We start from the raw sequence: 22,880 nt of genomic DNA on the forward strand, positions 1-22,880 counted from the left end.
AGGTTGGCATGCAGGTACAGCAGGCGGTTAAGAAAGTAAATGGCATGTTGGCCTTCATAGCGTGGGGATTTGAGTACAGGGGCAGGGAGGTATTACTACAGTTGTACAGGGCCTTGGTGATGCCACACCTGGAGTATTGTGTACAGTTTTGGTCTCCTAACTTGAGGAAGGACACTCTTGCTATTGAGGGAGTGCAGCGAAGGTTCACCAGACTGATGCCCGGGATGGCGGGACTGACATATCAAGAAAGACTGGATCAACTGGGCTTGTATTCACTGGAGTTCAGAAGAATGAGAGGGGATCTCATGGAAACGTTTAAAATTCTGATGGGTTTAGACAGGTTAGATGCAGGAAGAATGTTTCCAATGTTGGGGAAGTCCAGAACCAGGGGTCACAGTCTAAGGATAAGGGGTAAGCCATTTAGGACCGAGATGAGGAGAAACTTCTTCACCCAGAGAGTGGTGAACCTGTGGAATTCTCTACCACAGAAAGTTGTTGAGGCCAATTCACTAAATATATTCAAAATGGAGTTTGATGTAGTCCTTACTACTAGGGGGATCAAGGGGTATGGCGAGAAAGCAGGAATGGGGTACTGAAGTTGCATGTTCAGCCATGAACTCATTGAATGGCGGTGCAGGCTCGAAGGGCCGAATGGCCTACTCCCTCCTGCACCTATTTTCTATGTTTCTAATCTCTGCTGACATTTGAATGCAGTACTGCAGGAGCTTCCCTATTGTTGGAGCTTGCCATCCTTCTGTCAGGACTTGAAGCCTGACAGAAGGATGGCAAGCTTGAGTGTTATCTCCCAGTTCCAGTGGTTCGGTTGACATTAAAGGACCCAGAATGCTATCTGAAGAACAGGGAGTCCTTCTGATGTCCTGACCAACATTCCTCCCCCAATCAGTACTACCAAACAGATAGATTAACTAGTCATGTCAGCTGTGGCTCAGTGGGTAGCACACTCGCCTCTGAGTCACAAGGTTGTGAGTTCAAGTCCCATTCCAGTGCAGTGCTGAGGAAGTGCTGCACTGTCGGAGGTGCCATCTTTCGGATGAGACGTTAAACCTAGGCCCCGTCTGTTCTCTCAAGTGAATGTAAAAGATCCCATGGCACTATTTCGAAGGCGAGCAGCGGAGTTATCCCCAGTGTCCTGGCCAAGATTTATCCCTCAATCAACATAACAAAAAAAACAGATTATCTGGTCATTATCGCATTGCTGTTTGTGGGAGCTTGCTGTGCGGAAATTGGTTGCCGTGATTCCCACATTACAACAGTGGCTACACTTTAAAAGTACTTCATTGGCTGTAAAGCGCTTTGAGATGTCCAGTGGTTGTGAAAGGCGCTATATAAATCCAAGTCTGTCTTTTTTTCTTTATCTTGTTTGCAGTTGTAGGATCGTGCTGATGAAGCATTGTTGTAACCTTAATCTGCATAACATTACACCGCACTTCAGAGCAACTCATTGTGTTTGAAATGGTTTGAATGATTGAGACATACACTGAGGTGCTATATAAATGCAGCCTTTTTATTTCTCTTTATTATGACACTTAATTTTTGGTCATGATTACCATCGACCTAAAGAAATTGAAAATAAGAAAATAAAATGAAAATCGGAACAATACTTGAGAGAGTGATGCGCATTACCACAAAAGCAAAGACTTTCATTTATATAGTGCCTTGTATGTTATCTAATGCTTCAGATAGAATTCATTAGAATTATTTAAAAAGCACAGTGTTTTTAACGTGAATTTGAAATGAAGACTGGTAGTTTACTGTGGATGTAAGCTGGAAAACTCATTTTTAATTTGTCTTTCATTGATTCTTATTGCGAATTAAGGGCTTTGGGAGCTGGTCTTGCTGGACCAACTTTGTTTTCACTTATTTGTCGAGTGACTATAGGTCATGGTGTGACTAACAGCTAGGACAGGTGCTGATATAGTTATAAAAAGAAACTGACTAGTACTGTCTCATTAGCAAACAGAGCAAGCACTCCAACTAGGCAAAACTGCAGTTAAAGATGATGTACGCTGACTAACATATAAGCATATAAAACCACAAACTGAAATCTGATGACAGAATTGCACGGGGTCGAATGATGCAGTATTAATATATACAGGTTGAACCTCACCCCCTCAGTTGGAGTTCAGGACTGGAACATTGGGTCCTTCATTGAAACATCTGTGAATTCACGTGGAAGCAAGTCATCCTCGTTTGAGGGGCCGCCTATGATGATGATGATCCAGAACCATTCCCGGCCACTGGGTGGTGCATGCGCAGAGCTCCGACATGAATAAATTTAAGTCCTTCCTCGCTACCGACTCCCACAATCGCTGGCCTGACCCCGGGATCCACCACCCACATAATCTCTTGGCCACGCTCCCAGCCCTAAGCCAGCCAGCCCTGATATTCCCTTGCTCAGTACCTGTACCATCCAATTTAACATGACCACCCCTCGTCCAGTAAAATCCAGAATAGGCCAAGTCCCGCAAATAAAGGAGGTTCAACCTGTATAGATTCAGCGATTCAGCATGTACACATGAAGTAAAGTGGAGAGCTTAACCAAACGCTAGCAACGTTCTGAAGCCTTGATCATATGCAGTTGGGATTTGGGTCATTTGGCACTACTGTAGTACTGTATTAAATAAAGCCCGAGTGCCAGCAACAGGTAGAAGAGATGCTCGAGAAGGAATTATACCAGTTCCAAGCAGCCGCATAGCAGAGGATTTGTGATGCTTTGATAGTCACACACAGAGCTGGTCTTGTTCCACCATTGATCTGATTGTCTTGCTGAGCTCAGGATGGGGGCTTTTGTATGGCCGTGCCATGAGGTCATGGAAAACTCTGCTCAATTCATCACCCACCACGTTTAATTACATCCGTTTATCCAGCACCTCGAGCTGCAAAGCTGTCTGGGAATTGTGCCCATGAAGCAGCGATGGCCCCAATCCAAACACCTGTCTCTCAAGTGTACTGGAGCTAAATCTGTGCTGGGGCACGAGTTCCTCATTGAGTGGCCTAACCTTATATTTCCTAGCGTTTAGAAGTATGGTGGCTACGGAGTCTAGAACCAGGGGTCACAGTTTCAGAATAAGGGGTCAGCCATTTGGGATTGAGATGAGGAGAAATTTCTTCACTCAAATGGTGGTGAATCTTTGGAATTCTCTACCCCAGAGGGCTGTGGATGCTCAGTCGGTGAGTATATTCAAGACAGAGAGCAATAGATTTTTGGATAATAAAGGAATTGAGGGATATGTGGATAGGGTCGGGAAAGTGGAGTTGAGTTATTAGATCAACCATGATCTTATTGAATGGCGGAGCAGGCTTGAAGGTCTGAATGTCCTCCTGCTTGTTATGTTATGTAATGGGATGCTCCCATCTCTGTGCAATAATTTTCTCTGTCCCTGAATGTTGAGGACGAAATGCAAACCTACTTCAGCACAGAGGGAGAGCCCACACAAGGATCTATGATGTAGGAAAATGGCAAATGTCAAATAAACTTTGAAGAAATAAGAATTTTCTTCTACAACAAGGGCGTGGGTTGGGGGTGGGGGGTGGGGGGGGGGGTACTTTGCGCATCTTACTTTTGGTACGATACTCTTAATTATCTCAAATTGTACCGACCAGTGACAGACCCAAAACCACCTGTACATCACCCCAGTGTTATAAAATGGTCTTTCCAGCCTTACCCTAAATTTGGAAAAATAGAATTTAAAATTGTATTGCTGTATGTTTTTCACAGTTGAACTGTGCATAATAAATAATTTCAGACCCTGTCAATCATATCTTACCGAAATCCTAATCATCGAGTTGCCAGCAGAGACTCCGTCCATTTAGGTCAGTCCCTGGTCATCCGATAAGCTACCCATTGTGTGAATAAGGGGCATCAGTTAAATCTTTCTGTTCCGATTATTTCACAGGATGAGATGATCGCAAACTTGGGCCTTTCCACCAGGAAGGCATTAACGGTGCTACGTAACCAGCTCACGGCAATCCTGGAGGAGCACCAGAAGCAGCTGAGAAAGGATTCCTGGAAGGTACCGTAATGATTCAAACTCTAGTGACTTTGTTAATCTCCAGACTTGACTATTCCAATGCTCTACAGACCGGTCTCCCATCTTCCACCCTCCATAAGCTTGAGCTAATTCAAAACTCTCCTTGTATCCTAATTCGCACCAAGTCCCGTTCACCCATCACCCCTGTGTTCGCTGACTTGCATTGGCTCCCAGTCCACCGGCGCCTCAAATTTAAAATTCTCATCCTTGTGTTCAAATCCCTCCATGGCCTCGCCGCTCCCTATCTCGGTATTCTCCTCCAGCCCTACAACACTCTGAGAACTCTGCACTTCTCCAAATCTGGCCTCTTGTGCAATTCCTTCTCCTCACCATTGGTGGCTGTGCCTTCAGCTGGCTCGGCACTAAGCTCTGGAATTCCCTCCCATAACGTCTCTTCTCCTTTAAGACGCTCCTTAAAACCTACCTCTTTGTCCAAGGTTTTGGTCACCTGTCCTGTTGTCTACTCCTTTGGCTCAGTATCAATGTTTTTGTCTGATTATACTGCCTTGGGAGGGTTTACTAAGTTAAACGGTGCTATATAAATGCATGTTGTTGTTGAATAACTTTGCCTTATTGACTTTTACTTGTTGCTGGGATGCTGTATGAATCGGTGGTGAGACAGGCTCTTCATCTATCCACTCCCTCTCTTCCCCCCACTACCCCCTCCCATTCCCCCCCCCCCCCCAACCCTATGGATATCAAGAGTACATGATTTTAACCAATGCTGGTTGCCCATAACACAATATTTGGTTTTGACTAAATTTTAAATGAATAATTGTTGATCCTCATACCTAATATGAAAGAGGTGAATCTCTCCATAATTCATTCTCTAAAAATGGCCTGGTAATCTATGAAGTACTGTGCAGTTCCTCTGCAGCGAACAGTTAAAAGTTCTTCAGTACCCTGGCTCTGAAAATAAGGTTACTGGTCAACACTACACTCAATGTAAAAGAATGAAAGAATTGCATTTATATAGCAGCTTTCACAACCACCGGACGTCTCAAAGCGCTTTACAGCCAATGAAGTACTTTTGGAGTGTAGTCACTGTTGTAATGTGGGAAACGTTGTGTATTGCATTAAAGAATTTTGTTTAAATGGCGAAGGTAAATTAATCTTGAGTTTCAGGAGACTCAGTTGAATTAAATTGCTTTATATCCCACCACCTAGCTTCTGCGCAGAATAACAATGATTCTGTAAATTGCGGTGCAGAATAAAATGAAAAAAGTGCAAGTTCTGCCCTGCCATCCAGTATCCCTTGAAGTACTGCATTTTTTTATTAAAAAGTGTCATGCCCTTTACTCTGTTACATTGCACTGCTTTCATTTTTAAATAAACCTCATCAGTCTAGAAAGCTGTGTTCAGTGGTGAAAACGATTTGAAGGGAATGAGTTAGCACACAGTGAGTAAGTGCCGTATCTCATTAGATATCTTGAAATGAATTGAAGCCATCACACCAGCCTCAGAGTTCAAAGGACATTCGCAAACCACTCTTGTGGATAATGATGTCCTCTGAGCCCCTCCATCAGTTCTCTGCCTGATAACTCACAGAGAAAGTAATGGAAAGCTTGGTGTAAATTGTTCCCCAGTGTAACTGTAATTCAGTTTAGAATGCCCCTGCCCTTTGCTCTAGTGTAGCTGTTTTTTCATGATCTAATTTCCAGTCCCGCAGGTGATCTTAACTAGCTGAACATATTTTCACTCAAGTCTTGTATGTGGAAACTAAACCAGTATTACACAGTTTGTGTAAGTGGTATCCTGTGCGAATCCTTTTTGTTCAGTATTTAAAGTTTGATGTGCCTCTGTGTGTGATCTCCATGGCCATCTGACTGCTGCATTTGTCTTATTGCAGGAAGTGTGGTTTAAGGGCTTCCTCAACCCCAGCAACAGATCTTCCAGCTTCCACTGGCCAGGGGCAGCGCTCATGCTGCTGGCTGCCATCTTACTGCTGTGTTGCTATGGCAGCCAACCAAACGGAAGGTAAGCGATACCTCATTGTGTGAATCTAGCGATTGGGTCCGTGAGACCAGCAACCAGTTTTGACTTGGGAACAGTGCAGCACAACTAATTATTCTTCAACCTATGTGAAGACTTCATAGTGCAGTGGGGTCAGTGGATTAGCCGAGACGATGGCTAGGAGTTTGCTACCTGGTAAGTTAATGAATACTCCAGAGTGAGCTCCAAAACACTGATCGAGTTCAGGGGTCCAGGTGACATCTCAAGCTTCCAAAGCCCAGGAATACATTTGCTCGGAACACAAGACAATGGATTTTCTTTTCAAATTTGGTTCCTTGCTGTGAGCCATATGGGAGATTTCCAGATACGAAGGGTTTAGAGTTGTGCTATGTGTGGGACAGAAGTTATTACTGTTTATTTTGTGACAACGAGCCTGTAGTATTATCTAAATGTTTTATGCTAATCAAGGTGAGGAATGTTACCCATAGGACTGGAACACTCCCTCCACCCCCTAGTGTCCGCATCAAGATCAGGTAAAATTCCCTGAGTACTTTTACAATTCTTGATGAGTAAAACTGTTTTGGAACTATTTCACAAGTAACTTCACCCCTAACCGGAAGGAAATGGTGAAAACAAATTACAATTTTGGTGCAGATGAGGTGACAAAGTTAGTTTGGGGATTGTCCATTTATCACAACTTGTTTTCTGTTGCCATTCTTATTTTCATTCCAGCTAATTCTACATGAGTTTGTCTTTAAATGCTGAGGAAACGTGTTCATCTGAATTTATTGACAATTCTAAATATTATAAAGGAGCTATCTGTATTAGAGCTTTGCAGCTTCCCTTTCCTTGCCACCCCTGTTCCTAAACCATAAGCTGTTCATACCCAGCCTGGTTGCTAATATTTTTCTGTAGCATTCTTTCCCTGAATTCTGCTCCAGTGACGTGATTTGACAGCAATATATCTCCCCAGTGATGTTTTTATGTATCGCTGAGGAGGGTATGACGTAAGAGATATCTCCCAGGCCTCCTTGGGACAGCGACTGCCATGCATTAAACCGAAGCAGAGGTCAGTTAGTTAACGTTGTCTTTCTTTAGAAGGTTTAAGACTGTGTGGCTTTTCAGCCAGACATTTTTTCTCTTGTGTACAGACAAGAGGTGAAACAGAAAGATGCTTGGGATATAGGATGAAAAATGTGTGGCACTGTGCTGTACTCCGAACGCAGTTTCAGGACTACTTCAGACACACCCTTCTCCCTCACTTGCAATCCTCAACAGAACACCACCTCATGTATCTGTGGGCCAGAATTCAGAGCTTGCCAGCTTTGGATGCTACAGAGGGTTTCGAAAAAATAGTAAAAGTTGAGATGGGAAAGGAACAGAAATAATAGGCCTGCAGCTGTGGCCTTTGAGCAAGTCATTGCTTCGGACTATGGCTTTTGATTAAAAGGTGACTGAATACCCCGACTATAATCATGTGCTGTTCATATATTCAGTGTCTGTTGCCATGTGCACCTGCTGGTCCTCAATAATGTCTTCATAAACATCATTTCTGTGTGGTCGTCTGTAAAGTTTTATTGTGAAATTTCTGTGCTGAGACAGCAAGACTGGTATATCTTCACTTATCGACTGCAGGCAGCTAACCCCTGTGTTTCCTTCTATCCTCTGATAGCCAGGGCACCACAGTACTGAACGCAGCCGTGTTGTTCCTGCTTCTTTTCCTCAACCTGTATGTGATTGGGAGACAGGGGAGACTGAAAAAGGGAGAGGTCATGGCCAGACTACAAGAAATCATCAATAAGCTGAATGGTGAATAAACTTGAAACACACATTTGTTTGATCTGAGAATCTTTCTGACAGATTAAGACTGGGAATTATTCAGTTCGGCTGGAGCAAATGCTCAAGTTAATGGAAAAACCAGCAGGCGCTGTAATGTTCTCACAGATAATAGAACTTAACAGCAGAAAATGCTGGAGACGCAAGCAAGTCAGGCTGTACCTGTGGAGAGAGAAACAGAGTTAACATTTCAGGTCAGTGACTTTTCATCAGAACTGGAAACTTCGAGATGAGCAACATTTAAGAAAGTGCAGATCCAGGGAAAAGAACAAAAGGGTGAGGACTTTTGTTCTTTTCCTACGCCTGCCTGCCTCCCCCACCCACCAGCACTTATCTCTGGCTCTACACTTGCTCAAAAGCTGATCGATCATCTGTAGCATCTTCCAGTTCTGATGAAAGCTCACGGACCTGAAACGTTAACTCTGTTTCTCTCTCCACAGATGCTGACTGACCCGCTGGGTATTGTCAGCATTTTCTGTTCCTATTTCTGCTTTCCAGCATTTGCAGTATTTTGCTTGTCTCACAGCTAATAGACCCTGAATAAGCTTAAAATCTCGAATTAAACCGTTAGAAGTGTTGTCCACTTCCTGTGATCAGTTTTCTGGTCGGATTGACAGATGCTGGGGTGTCGAAACTACAGGTCATTGGCCTCGTATGTCTTGCCAGTCCTGTCTTATCCGGCTTGTAAAACCCCATGTCAAACGGTTTCTGTTGGTGCTTTCATCTCTTACTGTTTGCTTATACATTTGCTCATTTGCCTGCTTGAATCAGGTGGGCCTGTAGTTTGGAAAAAGCTGTTCTCAACATTCCTCCCTCATCAGTGAACAGATAATTCCAACTCCATCTGTAACTGAGCTGGGAGGGAGCGCTTTAATGTGTGTTTTATTCGCAAAATTCGTTTTCCGTTCAGCAGCAGCCGTAGTCGCCAGTGGGTGGGTTGATGTTTTGTATTGTGAAAGCTCAGACAAGTCAACTTCGAACATCCTACTCCCAACAGTGGTTCATTTAGTGCAAACCTGTGACCCATTCGCCGGTCAGTCAGTCAACAGGTGGTGTGCTTTTTGATTGACGTTTCTTTGAAAGGACAGGTGTTTTTTTTTAAAAAGTGAATTTTGTACAACAGGATCAGTGGCTGATTTTTTTTTTCTTTCACCCCCGCCTCTCCTCAATCTCCTCCCTAGCCCAAGGGCGCTGAGGCCAAATGTAATGCTGAGATCAAATAAATCTGGACATACTGCAAGTGAAACGCTGCGACCGCCTAGTCTGTGTGGTTCAGTTGAACATTGCTTTATTAACTAAACCATCACGGGTGTAGGTCTGAACGCATTGTATACCCATATAGAGGTCGGGACTGTATTGGCGATACTTTTCACCTTGCTGATATCTTCGTTAGAAACCAATGACTTTTGACCAAATAAAAGTATAAGTTCATTGGCTCAATTTTCCCCAATGCCATTTTGTGGCGTATTACCAGAGTTACGCCCGTTTTTCTTGGCCCCAACTACTCCAAAAAAATAAGTAGCAAGTTTTCCCGTTCTATTTTTTTAATTTGGCGCCGCGCAGCCTGTCCTGTAGCTTTGGGGGGGGGGGTGGAGCCTAATGTCTGCGCCGAAAAAACGATGTCTCCCCCACCCCCCCCACCTTCTGCACATGTGCGAAAGAAAGGAGGTTTTTGACGTGACTGCTATGGGCGCGCATGCCCAGTACAGCTCCTGGTCTGCATTCGGCTATTTTTAAAGAGCCAGTTGTGTGTGAGAACTTTAATTCTCAGTGGGAAAATCAGAGCTGCAATACAAGATGCAACGTGGCTCAAGGATCAAGAATTTCTCACAGGATGAAATGGAGGCACTAGTTACTGTGATTGAGGCCAGATGGCACGAGCTGGACACCAGCAGAGGTCACATAAGTTTCACCAAAAGAAATGAAGAAACGCTGGAACCAACTTGCAGAAGATTACTGTGCAATGGTGACCACCCCGAGGTCTGGAGGCCAGTGCAAAAAGAAATGGCAGGACCTTGGTCAAGCGGTTGGTGTAAGTAATATTTTCATTTATTCACTGGAATTGCAATTGTAAATGTGACCAGCTGTATATGTCCCACCCAACAGAAAGTCATCCTCTCTAAAAAGTTATATTTTGATCTTTGCAGAGGAAGGTGGCACACAACAAACGGAACAGGAGGAGGCCCGGCAAATCTGCACCCACTGACACTCTTGGAAGAGAGGGTCGCTGCTTTGATGGGTCCTGCCTGGAAAAAAGCGACCACCACTGCACAAGCTGGGCCCACACTCGAAGGAGATGGTAAGTCCTGCAAATTCCACATTCTGGCGAGGGGATTTGAGTACAGGGGCAGGGAGGTGTTGCTACAATTGTACAGGGCCTTGGTGAGGCCACACCTGGAGTATTGTGTACAGTTTTGGTCTCCTAACCTGAGGAAGGACATTCTTGCTATTGAGGGAGTGCAGCGAAGGTTCACCAGACTGATTCCCGGGATGGCGGGACTGACCTATCAAGAAAGACTGGATCAACTGGGCTTGTATTCACTGGAGTTCAGAAGAATGAGAGGGGATTTCATAGAAACGTTTAAAATTCTGACGGGGTTAGACAGGTTAGATGCAGGAAGAATGTTCCCAATGTTGGGGAAGTCCAGAACCAGGGGACACAGTCTAAGGATAAGGGGGAAGCCATTTAGGACCGAGATGAGGAGGAATTTCTTCACCCAGAGAGTGGTGAACCTGTGGAATTCTCTACCACAGAAAGTTGTTGAGGCCAATTCACTAAATATATTCAAAAAGGAGTTAGATGAAGTCCTTACTACTAGGGGAATCAAGGGTTATGGTGAGAAAGCAGGATTGGGGTACTGAAGTTGCATGTTCAGCCATGAACTCATTGAATGGCGGTGCAGGCTAGAAGGGCCGAATGGTCTACTCCTGCACCTATTTTCTATGTTTCTATGTTAAGTACTGCGCTGGCTAGCCATGCTTCGGTTCATGGGGATGTCTCCGTCAACTGCGCTTCGGTTGATGCAATGTACTATCAATCATCGTGGTCCTTAAAATCAGCCTGCTGCCTGCGCTGTGTGAGCCTAATCATGCCACCTACCCTGCCCCCTCCTCTGCTGCTAACCATTTGTCTGTTATATTTTGCAGAACTTGAGGCCAACCCTGACGATGCAGAAGAAGATTCAGATGCGGATGAACCGGAAGAGGAGAACATCTTCCAGACCAAGAGTATGGGGATGAGGGAGAGGTGATGGATGAAGTCCCCACTGTTGTACTCACTTTGGAGGAGGTGCCGGTGCCACCCATTGAGGTGCTAGCCCCTTCCCTTACTAATGGTTTGATTGTTGGTGGGACATTCCATGGTTTCCCACCGTCCAAGGCTGTGGGTCCCAGTAAGGTGCAGCGAGGCACAATGAGGGCCCTACAGTCCGAGGCTGCGGGTCCCAGTGGGGTGCAGCGAGGTACACCCAGGGGAAGGAGAGCTTGACGGCGCTCTCCTGAGGTGCAGGCTCTAACAGATGTGGTACAGATGATGGCAATGAGTGCGGTGAGCATAGACCTTACATGATCACTCTTGGACACCATCAGTAGGGTGGGTGATGAGGTATCGGGACTGTCGGGAGAAGTAACAACGCTCTCACGAGAAATGGGAACACTGTCCGGGAACATGAGAGAGGGAGTGTCTCAGGCAGCGGATACAATGTCTGCACATGAGGGAGGGAATATCCCAGGTAGCCGATTGCTATCGGTGAACATGAGGGACGGAATGCTGCAGGTAGTTGATACACTGTTGCTCAACATGAGGGAGGGCATGTCACAGGTAGCTGAGACACTGTCGGTGAATGTGAGGGAGGGAATGTTGGAGGTAGTTGAGACACTGTCAGGGTACATGAGGGAGGGAATGTCGGAATTAGCTGCTGCAGTAAGGGAACACGCCCAGACCCCGCGCACATTGACAGAATCAACTGCCACTCCCACTCCAATCCCCAGACCAGCCTCTGAAGAGGTCCAAGCTGGGCCCTCCACATTACCGCCACCTCCCCCCCCCCCCTCCCCCCCCCCCCACAAAATCAAGAATTATCCGAGATGTTCGAAAGAATAAGCTTGGTACCAACCTGAGAAACGCTGAGCCACTGCCTGCGGGCAGGGGTGGAGTCACCAAGACCCAAGTGCGGCGGGTGGTCTTAGAATAAGGTGGAGGAGACAGGAGTGCAATATTCTTTGCTGCTATTATTATTATTACTGTTTGTAACTGTTCTCAAATTTACAAAAAAATTTGTAATGTAAATTTACAAGTTTAAAAGTTTGTAAGTGATCTTAACTGAAAACTTTAAAGTTTGATACAAGAATATTTTTATTTAAGTGCAAACAAATGTTTGTTAAACTTTTGAATAAAATATATTTTACGTTATCACTGAATTATTTACATCATTTCATTATTAACACAACTTCTTGAAGTAAACAAGAATCATTTCCATTATTAACAACCTTTTGAAGTAACTAGAATCATTTCCATCATTTGTTCCATTAACAACACAACATTACGGAACAGGTCCAAACAGTAAACGTGATCCATGTGGAATAGTTGCCGCTGAGCCTTCAGGCAGCAGAGTGTTCACGGATGAGCTGCTGGTGCAAGGCTCGAGCAATCGTTAAAGGGGCACGACGGCCCGCCCTCCTCCGCCGTCGTGCTCTGGGTTCAGATAGTTGCATGGCTTCCTCGTCCTCCTCCTCCTCCTCATCATCTGCATCTTCCTCCTCATCAGCCACTCTCAGCTCAGGTTGGTCTTCTACTATCAGTTGCTGCTGCCTCAAGATGGCTAAGTTATGCAGCACACAACAGTGAACTAACCGACAATCTCTAGAGTATTGCAAGTAGCCTCCGGAATGGTCCAGGCATTGGAAATGCTGTTTCAAGATGCCAATGGTCCTCTCTATTATGCTGCGCGTCACAATGTGCGACATTTTGTATTCATGGTCAGCTTCCGTCCGGGTTACACGTAGGGGCATAATGAGCCAGGTGGCGAGGCCATATCCTTTGTCTCCCAGTAGCTAGCTCTGCCCTTCAAGCTGCTGCTGAAACATGGCAGATATAGCGCTCTCACGTAGGATGAACGCATCATGGGTGCTCCCAGGGTATCTTGCATCAACTGACATGATGCGATGCATGTCGTCACACACGAGTTGCACATTAATGGAGTGGATGCCTTTTCTGTTCCTGTACATCTCGGAATCCTCAAAAGGTGCTCGCGAGGCGATGTGGGTAAAATCAATACAACCCTGTACCTTTGGGAAGCCAGCAATCCTACTGAAGCCCACAGCCCTTTCACGCATTGTCTGGGCAGTCATGGGGAACTTTAGTCATTCCTCCGGGCATATAGTGCAGCAGTCACTTGCTGAATGCAGATATGTGTTGCATGTTGAGAAATGGTGCACACATCCCCAGTTGTGGCCTGGAACGATCCAGATCGTAGAATAAAAATGCAGCTGTGTAACCTTCATTTCAACTGACAAAGCAGCCCTCCTGCTGCTTCTAGGTGGCAGGTCTGCTTTTACCAACTCTCAGATCTCAGTTACAACTTCTTTGTGGAAACGCAGCCTTCGCGCACAGTCTGCATCGCTCAGGTGCAGGTACGGACACCTGTCTCAATATACTCTACGTGGGTAAGGCCTCCTGCCCATCATCCTACGTGCTCTGAGGTTCCTCATGCAATTACATCGAATTAATTATCTCCTCTGCAGCACCATCATGCAGAAGGCTTGCACAAGGTACGGCATTCAGCATTGCCCCCATGATTAAATTGTACCTTTGCAAGAAGCTCAAAACGGTAGGCAGAACAAGGTTCTTTGTGTTCTCTCTCCCCAAGGTCGACAGCCTAGTACAGACCACACCCAGGTCTGAGCATGCGCAATGATCGGAAAACCCCCCCCCGGGCTTCATTTGATGCATAGCGGCATAGTGTAGGGCGTCTCATGCCTTCAGTTTGCTTCCCTCCCCGCCCCCTCTCCCTCCCCTCCCCCTCTCCCTCCCCTCCCCCTCTCCCTCCCCTCTCCCCCTCTCCCTCCCCCCCCCCCACTCCCCCCCACTCCGGCTTTCTTTTCAAGCCGAGCCCCTGTGTCCGGGTGAGGGACCGATTCTGCCGGCCGACGCTCTGACCCTCGATCGTGGTTTGGAGACGTTTGGTGGTGGTGCGGCACTTTATTTCTTAAAAAGTCAAAACGTAAAGAATTGCATGAACCTTATATTTTCTGCGATTTAAGTTTGAAAAATTTAAACTTAATCATACATATTTGTGTTCTTGACTCCCTCCAAAACTTTGCCTAAAAACAGTGGAATGTTTTTGCCCAGATTTTTCTTAAGTGCCCAGAAGGTTTTTCGGAAGTGGTCACATATGCCGTCCTAGGAGAAATATAAGTTGGCCAAACTTGCATAATTGTGAAAAACTGGCACAGACATCAGTTTGCACAGACATCAGTTTACACAAAAAAAAACCCTAAAAATATTGTAATTAACTGAGTTACGTTGGCGCACCAAGATTGGAGAAACTTGGCTTTTTAAATTTGGACCACAAAAAAAGTGCCGCGTGGCAAAAAAAATGGTGCAACTCACTGGGGAAAATTGAGCCCTAAATCATGGCTAGCAGAGCGCCACTCTTGAACAGGCAGTTGGCTATCTGCAATGCAACATTACTGACTGTCAGCACTGAGGCACAGAGCTAGCTAACATGGGAGAGAACTGCAAGGGGGCACGGGTAATTTTGCGTGTCCTCTTTTTCTGTGTGAATCTTCATTCTCAGCTGACACACATGTTCTGGGCCTGATTTATGTGGTCAACAAGAAACTAACCAATACCAAAAAGAAAATGATTTTTAAGGCATTTCAGGCAACTGAGATGGCTGTTACTGAGTTTCTCAATCTGTAATGTATTTGTAGACTATGCATTTTTATATATTATAGCCCAGACCACAAACCTGAAAATCTCAGCGGCTGTGAACATCACAGAAAGTGAGCTCCATGCTGTAAAGTTGCATTTTTAATAACTATATAGAGTGAACTAGTGGAATTTTTTTTAAAGGTATCAGTGAAAGATGTAAATGCTGGGGATGGAATGTTTTCAGCGACAGTATCAAGCACTCTCGGGTCAAGTACAGCATGAACATGCCTTAATCACACCTCTGGAAAAGCACCCTCCCCTCCATCAGTGGAAATTCTTCCATTGCCCACATCAACCTTAAGGCAGGGTCGGAGTCAGTGTAGAGTGTGGCCCATGTCAACTCTGAACTGGGTTTAGGTAACTCGCTTTGTGTGCAGCAGGTAGAGAAAGGGCACTTTCATCCCATTAGTCTTGAGGCTTCAAACCTAGATAATATGACGTAGAAACAGAAACTGCTGGAGACACGTAGGTCAGGCAGCATCTGTGGTGAGAGAAACTGAGTCAACGTTTCATGTCGATGGCCTTTCGTCACAATTGGGCAATGCTGGAGCCCGACACTGGCAATTCTTACAGTACCTATGCGGTGTGTAAAGGTGTACTCAATATGGGACAGACTGATGGAAAAATTACAAAATTGTGCACTTTTTTTTTCTATTAACATGTTTTGTATACAGAGTTGATGTGTTGGTATGCACTGGCTGTTTCCAGTATTGCTGCATTCACCATCATGTCTTAGTGGTTTAGTGCTCGAATAGGGTTAGATAAAGTAGTGGGGGAGGGGGGGGGGTGTGTGGAGGATGCTCGTGTGGAGCATAAACACCAGTATAGACCTGTTGGGCTGAATGGCCTGTTTCTGCGCTGTAAGATTCTATGAATGGCTTTTAGGCAAATGCCCAGATAATGAGATATGACGGTTTGTTAACTCTGTTTGCCAGGCAGTCACGTTAAAGAATGCAACATAATTCAATTACCTGTACTAAATTTGCAGGGAGAATTAAAATGGTTTGTTGTAAATGTAAAAAATTTTTGTTCAATGTTTTCAGAAGCACTTGTGGGTAATGAGGATCTGAGATGGGAGGATGCGTTGTACCCAGACCTCTTCATGCCCTCTGCTCCATCCTGGTCACTCCACTGGGCCTATAGAGATGGGCATCTGGTCAACCTTCCTGTCTGTTTATTAGTGGAAGGCGACATCATTGCACTTAGACCTGGCCAGGAGTCCTTTGCCTCTTTAAGAGGAATTAAGGTAAGCATTGTGGTTTCTCTTCTAATTAAATATGGAAACCAAGCCCTCTGGAAAGAAAGATTGTGCCAGGTGGTGGCAATTGTGAGATCCCTCTTCAGAAAAGGAGACAAGGGATCTGCTAGGAAATTATAGACCAGCTGGTCTTATTTCAACTCTTGGAAAACTACTAGAGTCTACAACACAGGTTGAAATTACGAAGCAGTTGGAGAGCCAGGAGCTAATCAGGCAGTCAGCATGGATTTCTAAAAGGCAGGTCACACTTGACCAGAGACAATTGTTTGAATAAATATCCATAGATAGATAGCGGAAATGAAGAGAATGTGTTTCATATGGATTTTCAAAAAGCTTTGGATAAGGTACCACACATGAGATTTATGACAAAGACAATGGCACACGGAATTAAGGAGGATGTGGACCTCTGATGGAGAGATAAGCAGAGGTTAGGAAGCAAAAGGCCGAGGTAAAAGTAAGACTCTCAGCGTGGAAGAGTGGTGAAATGGTGTTCCACGGGGGCCTGTGTTCGAGCCACTTTTATTTAATGTGCATCTGGATTTGGGACAATATGAACATTTCCTGACTGCACTCATGTTGGGTCTGCAGGGAGCCTTCCGACACGCGTTTCAAGCTTTGCTTGATGGTTTGGACTGCCCGTTCTGCCTGGCTGTTGGATGCGGGCTTGAACATGGCAGATGTGACGTGCTTGATCCCATTGCGGATCATGAATTCCTTAAATTCAGCACTGGTGAAACACGGCCCATTGTCACTGACAAGGACGTCAGGCAGGCCATGTGTGGCAAACACGGCTCGTAGGCTTTCGATGGTGGTGGTGGACGTGCTTACGGACATTATTACACATTCAATCCATTTTGAATAAGCATCCACAACAACCAAAAACATTTTGACGAGAAATGGGCCCGCAAAGTCAACATGGATCCTAGACCACGGTTTGGAGGGCCATGACCACAAACCTAACGGAGCCTCTCTGGGTGCATTGCTCAGTTGAGAGCAAGTGCTGCACTGGCGCACGCATGATTAAATCTGAGTCGATGCCGGGCCACCATACATGGGATCTGGCTATGGCTTTCATCATTACAATGCCTGGGCAGGTGCTATATAGGTCGCGGATGAACGTTTCTCTGCCTTTCTTGGGCAAGACCACGTGATTACCCCACAAAAGACAGTCCGTCTGTAAGGACATTTCGTCTTTGCACCTGTGGAACGGCTTAATCTCTTCCTGCATCTCCGCTGGGGTGCTGGACCAGTTCCCATGGAGGGCACAGTTTTTTTTTAGCAGGGACAGTAAAGGATCCTGGCTGGTCCAGGTTCTGATCTGACGGGCCGTAACGGGTGACTTTTCGTTTTCGAATGCATCCATCACCATGACCAAGTCTGCAGGCTGTGCCATTTCCACCTCGGTGGTGGGCAATGGTAGCCGACAGAGCATCAGCGCAGTTCTCTTTGCCCGGTCTGTGGCGGATTACATAGTTATATGCCGACAGCGTGAGCGCCCATCTTTGGATGCGGGCAGAAGCATTGGTGTTAATCCCTTTGCTCTCTCAGAATAGCAATATGAGCGGCTTATGGTCAGTTTCTAGCACAAACTTGAGACCAAACAAATACTGGTGCATTTTTTTCACCCTGTAAACACACGCCAGAGCTTCTTTTTCAATCATGCTGTAGGCCCTTTCGGCCTTGGACAGACACCTGGACGCATAGGCGACCGGTTGCAAAATCCCCGATTTGTTAGCCTGTTGTAACACACACCCGACCCCGTATGACGACGCATCGCAAGCTAGCACTAATCGTTTACATGGGTTATACAGAACAAGCAGTTTGTTTGAACGTAACAGATTTCTGGCTTTCTCAAAGGCAGCCTCTTGTAAATTCCCCCATACCCAGTCGTCTCCCTTGCGCAGTAGCACATGTAGGGGTTCTAGCAAGGTGCTTAACTCAGGTAGGAAATTACCAAAATAGTTGAGTCCCAGGAACGACTGCAGCTCCGTCACGTTCTGTGGTCTCGGCGCGTTCTTGATGGCCTCCGTCTTGGCGTCGGTGGGTCTGATGCCATTTGCTGGGATTCTTCTTCCCAAGAACTCGACCTCTGACGCCAGGAAAACACACTTAGAGCGTTTCAACCCGAGTCCCACGCGATCTAGCCGACTTAGAACCGCTTCCAGATTCTTCAAGTGTTCGATGGTGTCCCGACCTGTGACCAGTATGTTGTCCTGGAAAATCACGGTGCGTGGAACCGACTTTAGCAGGCTCGCCATGTTCCGTTGGAAAATTGCCGCGGCTGAATGAATCCCAAACAAATGCATCAGTTATAGATGAACAGACCTTTGTGCGTGTTGATGCAGGTGAGGCCTTTCGAAGATTCCTCCAGCTCCTGCGTCATGTAGGCCGAGGTCAGGTCCAACTTGGTGAACGTCTTTCCTCCAGCCAGGGTCGCAAATAGGTCGTCTGCCTTGGGTAGCGGGTACTGGTCCTATAGCGAAAAACGGTTAATCGTTACTTTATAGTCCCCACAAATTCTGACCGTACTGGGACAATCGGACTGGCCCACTCGTTAAACTCCACCGGCGCGATGATGCCGTCTCACTGCAGCCTGTCCAGCTCAATTTCTACTTTCTCTCGCATCATATACGATACCACCCGTGCCTTGTGGTGGATGGGTGGTGTACCGGGAACCAAGTGGATTTGCACTTTCGCCCCCGAGAAACTTCCATTACCTGGCTCGAACAACGATGGGAATCTGCTGAGAACCTGGGCACATGAGGCGTCGTCGACAGATGCAAGCGCTCTTATGTCATCCCAGTTCCAGCGGATTTTTTCCAGCCAGCTTCTGCCGAACAGTGTGGTGCCATCCCCAGCGCGATCCATAGTGGGAGTTCGTGCACTGCTCCATCATAGGAAATTTTACTTCTGCGTTGCCAATTAGAGATCAGCTCTTTGGTATAAGTTCTTAGCTTGGTGTGAATGGGGCTAAGCTTGGGCCTGTGTGCCTTGTTGCACCACAGCCTGTCGAAGGCCTTTTTGCTCATTATGGACTGACTCGCACCCGTGTCCAGTTCCATGGCTACTGGAATTCCGTTCAATTCAACTTTTAACATAATCGGTGGACATTTCATGGTGAAGGTGTGTACCCTGTACACTTCTGCCTCCTTGGTTCGATTCTCTAGTTCAGCCTGATCCACCATGGATCGATCTTCCTCTGCAACGTGGTGGTTTGCAGGGTTTGCAGCTCGCCTGCACATTCGCTGGAGGTGTTCCATTGTTCTGCAGCCGTTGCACGTATAGTGTTTGAAGCGTTATTGATGGGCCCAATGATCACCTCCACAAAGCCAACAGGGTGTTAACTGCCTCACAATGATTGATGCCAGACTCTGGATCACCTGAGGTCGTGCAGCTGAAGTCGTGTAAATTCTGCCATGTATATTCCTGCTCAAAAACGATGTTACTTTGTGCACAGTACTAGCAGAAACCTCTTTATGATGCAAAATTTGTTTGGTGTTATCGCTGGTGGACATAACTGCCTGGGCTATCATTATGGCTTTGCTCAGATTCAGTGTTTCACAGTCAATAATTTGCGAAGGATTACCTCATGGCCAATGCCAAGCACAAAAAAGTCTCTTAGCATTTGTTCAAGGAATCCATCGAATTCGCAATGTCCTGCAAGGTACCTTAGTTCGGCGACGTAGCTCGCCACTTCCTGGCCCTCCGACAAGTGTAGAACCGATACCTCGCCATCAAAACACTTTCCTTAGGATTTAGGTGCTCCAGGACCAGCGTACACAATTCTTCATAGGATTTGGTTGCTGGTTTCACTGGAGCTAGAAGATTCTTCATGGGGCCATAGGTTGTTGTCCCATAGACGGTAAGGAGGATCGCCCTTCGTTTGGCAACATTCTCGTCCCCTTCCAGCTCATTGGCCACGAAGTATTGGTCGAATCTCTCCACGAAGGCCTTCCTAACCGTCCCCTTCTGAGAACTTCTCCAGGATACCAACTATTCTTTGCATTTTTGCGCGGTTGTTCGTTACCTCGTCGCCAATTATTACGCTCATAATAAAGGATGAAACTGAGTACTGTGAACAATGAGTAAGTGTGACCTTAGCTCCTTCAATTAGACTCCAGAGTGCAGGTACAGCGTGGGAGGCCTGCTTATACTGTGCTCCCAAGGGGTCTCCAACAGGTAGACCCTCTGGTGGTGGAGTGATACAGGTTGTCAAGGGTTTTCTTTTCTTAAAAAAAGAATTAGCAATGTGGGGCAAAAATAGATTGTGTGGCGATCTGGAAGAAAGTGTCAGCCTGCTAGAATTAGATACCGCTTCCTGAAGACCAGGAAATACCCTTTTCTAGTTCAGCAATCTAATTGAAATTTATCAACATTGCAGTTATATCACCGGATAGCTAGTGGTGTGTATCACTTGATGTAGAGTGTTTTATTTTGTCCTGATTAATACTTGATTACTGTATTAATCAAGTAATTAACCTTCGCCTCTTTCTCGCCATCTTTCTCTGCCTGAAACAGGATGATGAGCACATAGTACTGGAGCCGGGTGATTTGTTCCCACCATTTTCCCCTCCGCCAACACCCAGAGGAAAAGGAAAGAAGGGGCCCGAGACTCCTCAACAGCACAGACACTTCAGGGTAGTGAGGACCCCGGTTCTTGAAAATGTCAGGTATGAGGAGCTGAAGATTTCTCGTGGTGATTGATGGCACTGTGGTCTCGTGCCCGAGCCTTAGTGTCATCTGGGAATTTACCGAGGTGTTAAATCAGTCACTCATTTACAGAGGAGGATATTTGATATAAAAACAGAAAATGCTGGGAGTACTCGGCAGATCAGGCAGCATCTGTGGAGAGAGAAACAGAGTTAACGTTTCAGGTCGCTGACCTTTCATCTGAACTGTGGATATTTGATAACCTGTTTGTTTTCTGTGGCAAACATTTTATCACCATAGAAACCAAAATAAGGTTTGCTGCATGCAGCCGCACTCGATAACGCAAAAGGCTTGTAACTTGGATGAGCAGAGAGGTGCACTTCATTGAGCTTGTATAGGCGACTATAGGCCCTGATGTTCATGCTGGCCAGCTACATTTGACCATTTCATGTGTGTCTCAGTGGAGAATTTTTAGTTAAATTGACATTGTGACACCACGCTGCGGCAGTATTGCATGGTGCAATATATGTAGAAATCATGAGTAAATTACATAGAAACATAGAAAATATGTGCAGGAGTTGGCCATTCGACCCTTCGAGCCTGCACCACCATTCAATAAGATCATGGCTGATCATTCACCTCAGTACCTCTTTCCTGCTTTCTCTCCATACCCCTTGATCCCTTTAGCCTTAAGGGCCATATCTAACTCCTTTTTGAATATATCTAACGAACTGGCATCAACAACTCTGCGGTAGAGAATTCCACAGGTTCACAACACTGAATGAAGAAGTTTCTCCTCACCTCGGTCCTAAATGGCTTACCCCTTATCCTTAGACTGTGACCCCTGGTTCTGGACTTCCCCAACATCGGAAACATTCTTCCTGCATCTAACCTGTCCAGTCCCGTCAGAATTTTATATGTTTCTATGAGATCCACTCTCATTGTTCTAAACTCCAGTGAATACAGGCATAGTCGATCCAGTCTCTCCTCATGTCAGTCCTGCCATCCTGGGAATCAGTCTGATGAACCTTCGCTGCATTCCCTCAATAGCAAGAACGTCCTTCCTCAGATTAGGAGACCAAAACGGAACACAATATTCCAGGTGAGACCTCACTAAGGCCCTGTACAACTGCAGTAAGACCTCCCTGCTCCTATACTCAAATCCCCTAGCTATGAAGGCCAACATGCCATTTGCCACCTTCACCGTCTGCTGTACCTGCATGCCAACTTTTAATGACTGATCTACCATGACACCCAGGTTTCGTTGCACCTCCCCTTTTCCTAATCTACTGCCATTCAGATAATCTGCCTTCACGTTTTTGTCACCAAAGTGGATAACCTCACACTTATCCACATTATACTGCATCTGCCATGCATTCGCCCAGTCACCTAACCTGTCCAAGTCACCCTGCAGCCTCTTAGCATCCTCCTCACAGCTCACCCCACCACCCAGCTTCGTGTCATCTGCAAACTTGGAGATATTACTAAATTCCTTCATCTAAATCATTGATGGTTATTGTAAATAGCTGGGGTCCCAGCACTGAGCCCTGCGGCATCCCACTAGTCACTGCCTGCCATTCTGAAAAGGACACGTTTATCCCGACTCTCTGCTTCCTGTCTGCCAACTAGTTCTGTGTCCACGTCAATACATTACCCCCAATACCATGTGCTTTAATTTTACACAACAATCTCTTGTATGGGACCTTGTCAAAAGCTTTTTGAAAGTCCAAATGCACCACATCCACTAGTTCTCCATTATCCCCTCTACTAGTTACATCCTCAAAATTCTAGATGATTTGTCAAGCATGATTTCCCTTTCATAAATCCATGCTGACTTGGACTGATCCTGTCACTGCTTTCCAAATGCGCTGCTATTTCATCTTTAATAATTGATTCCAACATTTTCCCCACTACTGATGTCAGGTTAACCGGTCTATAATTCCTTGTTTTCTCTCCCTCCTTTTTTTAAAAAGTGGTGTTACATTAGCTACCCTCCAGTCCATAGGGACTGATCCAGAGTCGATAGACTGTTAGAAAATGATCACCAATGTATCCACTATTTCTAGGGCCACTTCCTTAAGTACTCGGCGTTGCAGACTATCAGGCCCTGGGGATTTATCGGCCTTCAATCCCATCAATTTCCGAACACAAAGTTTACTGACTAATCAGGATTTCCTTCAGTTCCTCCTCCTTGCTA

The 22,880-nt window shown here is 45.8% G+C and overlaps 1 protein-coding gene and 1 long non-coding RNA gene across 7 annotated transcripts in view; both read left to right on the forward strand.

Moving 5' to 3' along the window:
* Nucleotides 1-22,880, forward strand: part of tmem94 (transmembrane protein 94) — a 168,550-nt gene that overhangs the window by 51,612 nt on the left and 94,058 nt on the right. For all 6 annotated transcript variants that reach the window (XM_070857485.1, XM_070857484.1, XM_070857482.1 and 3 more), the window contains 5 exons: nucleotides 3,918-4,034; nucleotides 5,902-6,029; nucleotides 7,678-7,814; nucleotides 15,819-16,021; nucleotides 20,552-20,703. In XM_070857485.1, coding sequence (XP_070713586.1) covers nucleotides 3,918-4,034; nucleotides 5,902-6,029; nucleotides 7,678-7,814; nucleotides 15,819-16,021; nucleotides 20,552-20,703 — 737 coding nt within the window. The remainder of the gene's footprint in view (nucleotides 1-3,917; nucleotides 4,035-5,901; nucleotides 6,030-7,677; nucleotides 7,815-15,818; nucleotides 16,022-20,551; nucleotides 20,704-22,880) is intronic.
* LOC139226616 (uncharacterized) lies at nucleotides 8,018-12,182 on the forward strand. Its single transcript, XR_011587295.1, has 3 exons — nucleotides 8,018-9,873; nucleotides 9,989-10,140; nucleotides 10,989-12,182. It is a non-coding gene; the product is annotated as an uncharacterized lncRNA (long non-coding RNA).

This window comes from Pristiophorus japonicus, chromosome 16, assembly GCF_044704955.1.
Source record: "Pristiophorus japonicus isolate sPriJap1 chromosome 16, sPriJap1.hap1, whole genome shotgun sequence".
NCBI classification, from domain to species: Eukaryota; Metazoa; Chordata; class Chondrichthyes; family Pristiophoridae; genus Pristiophorus; species Pristiophorus japonicus.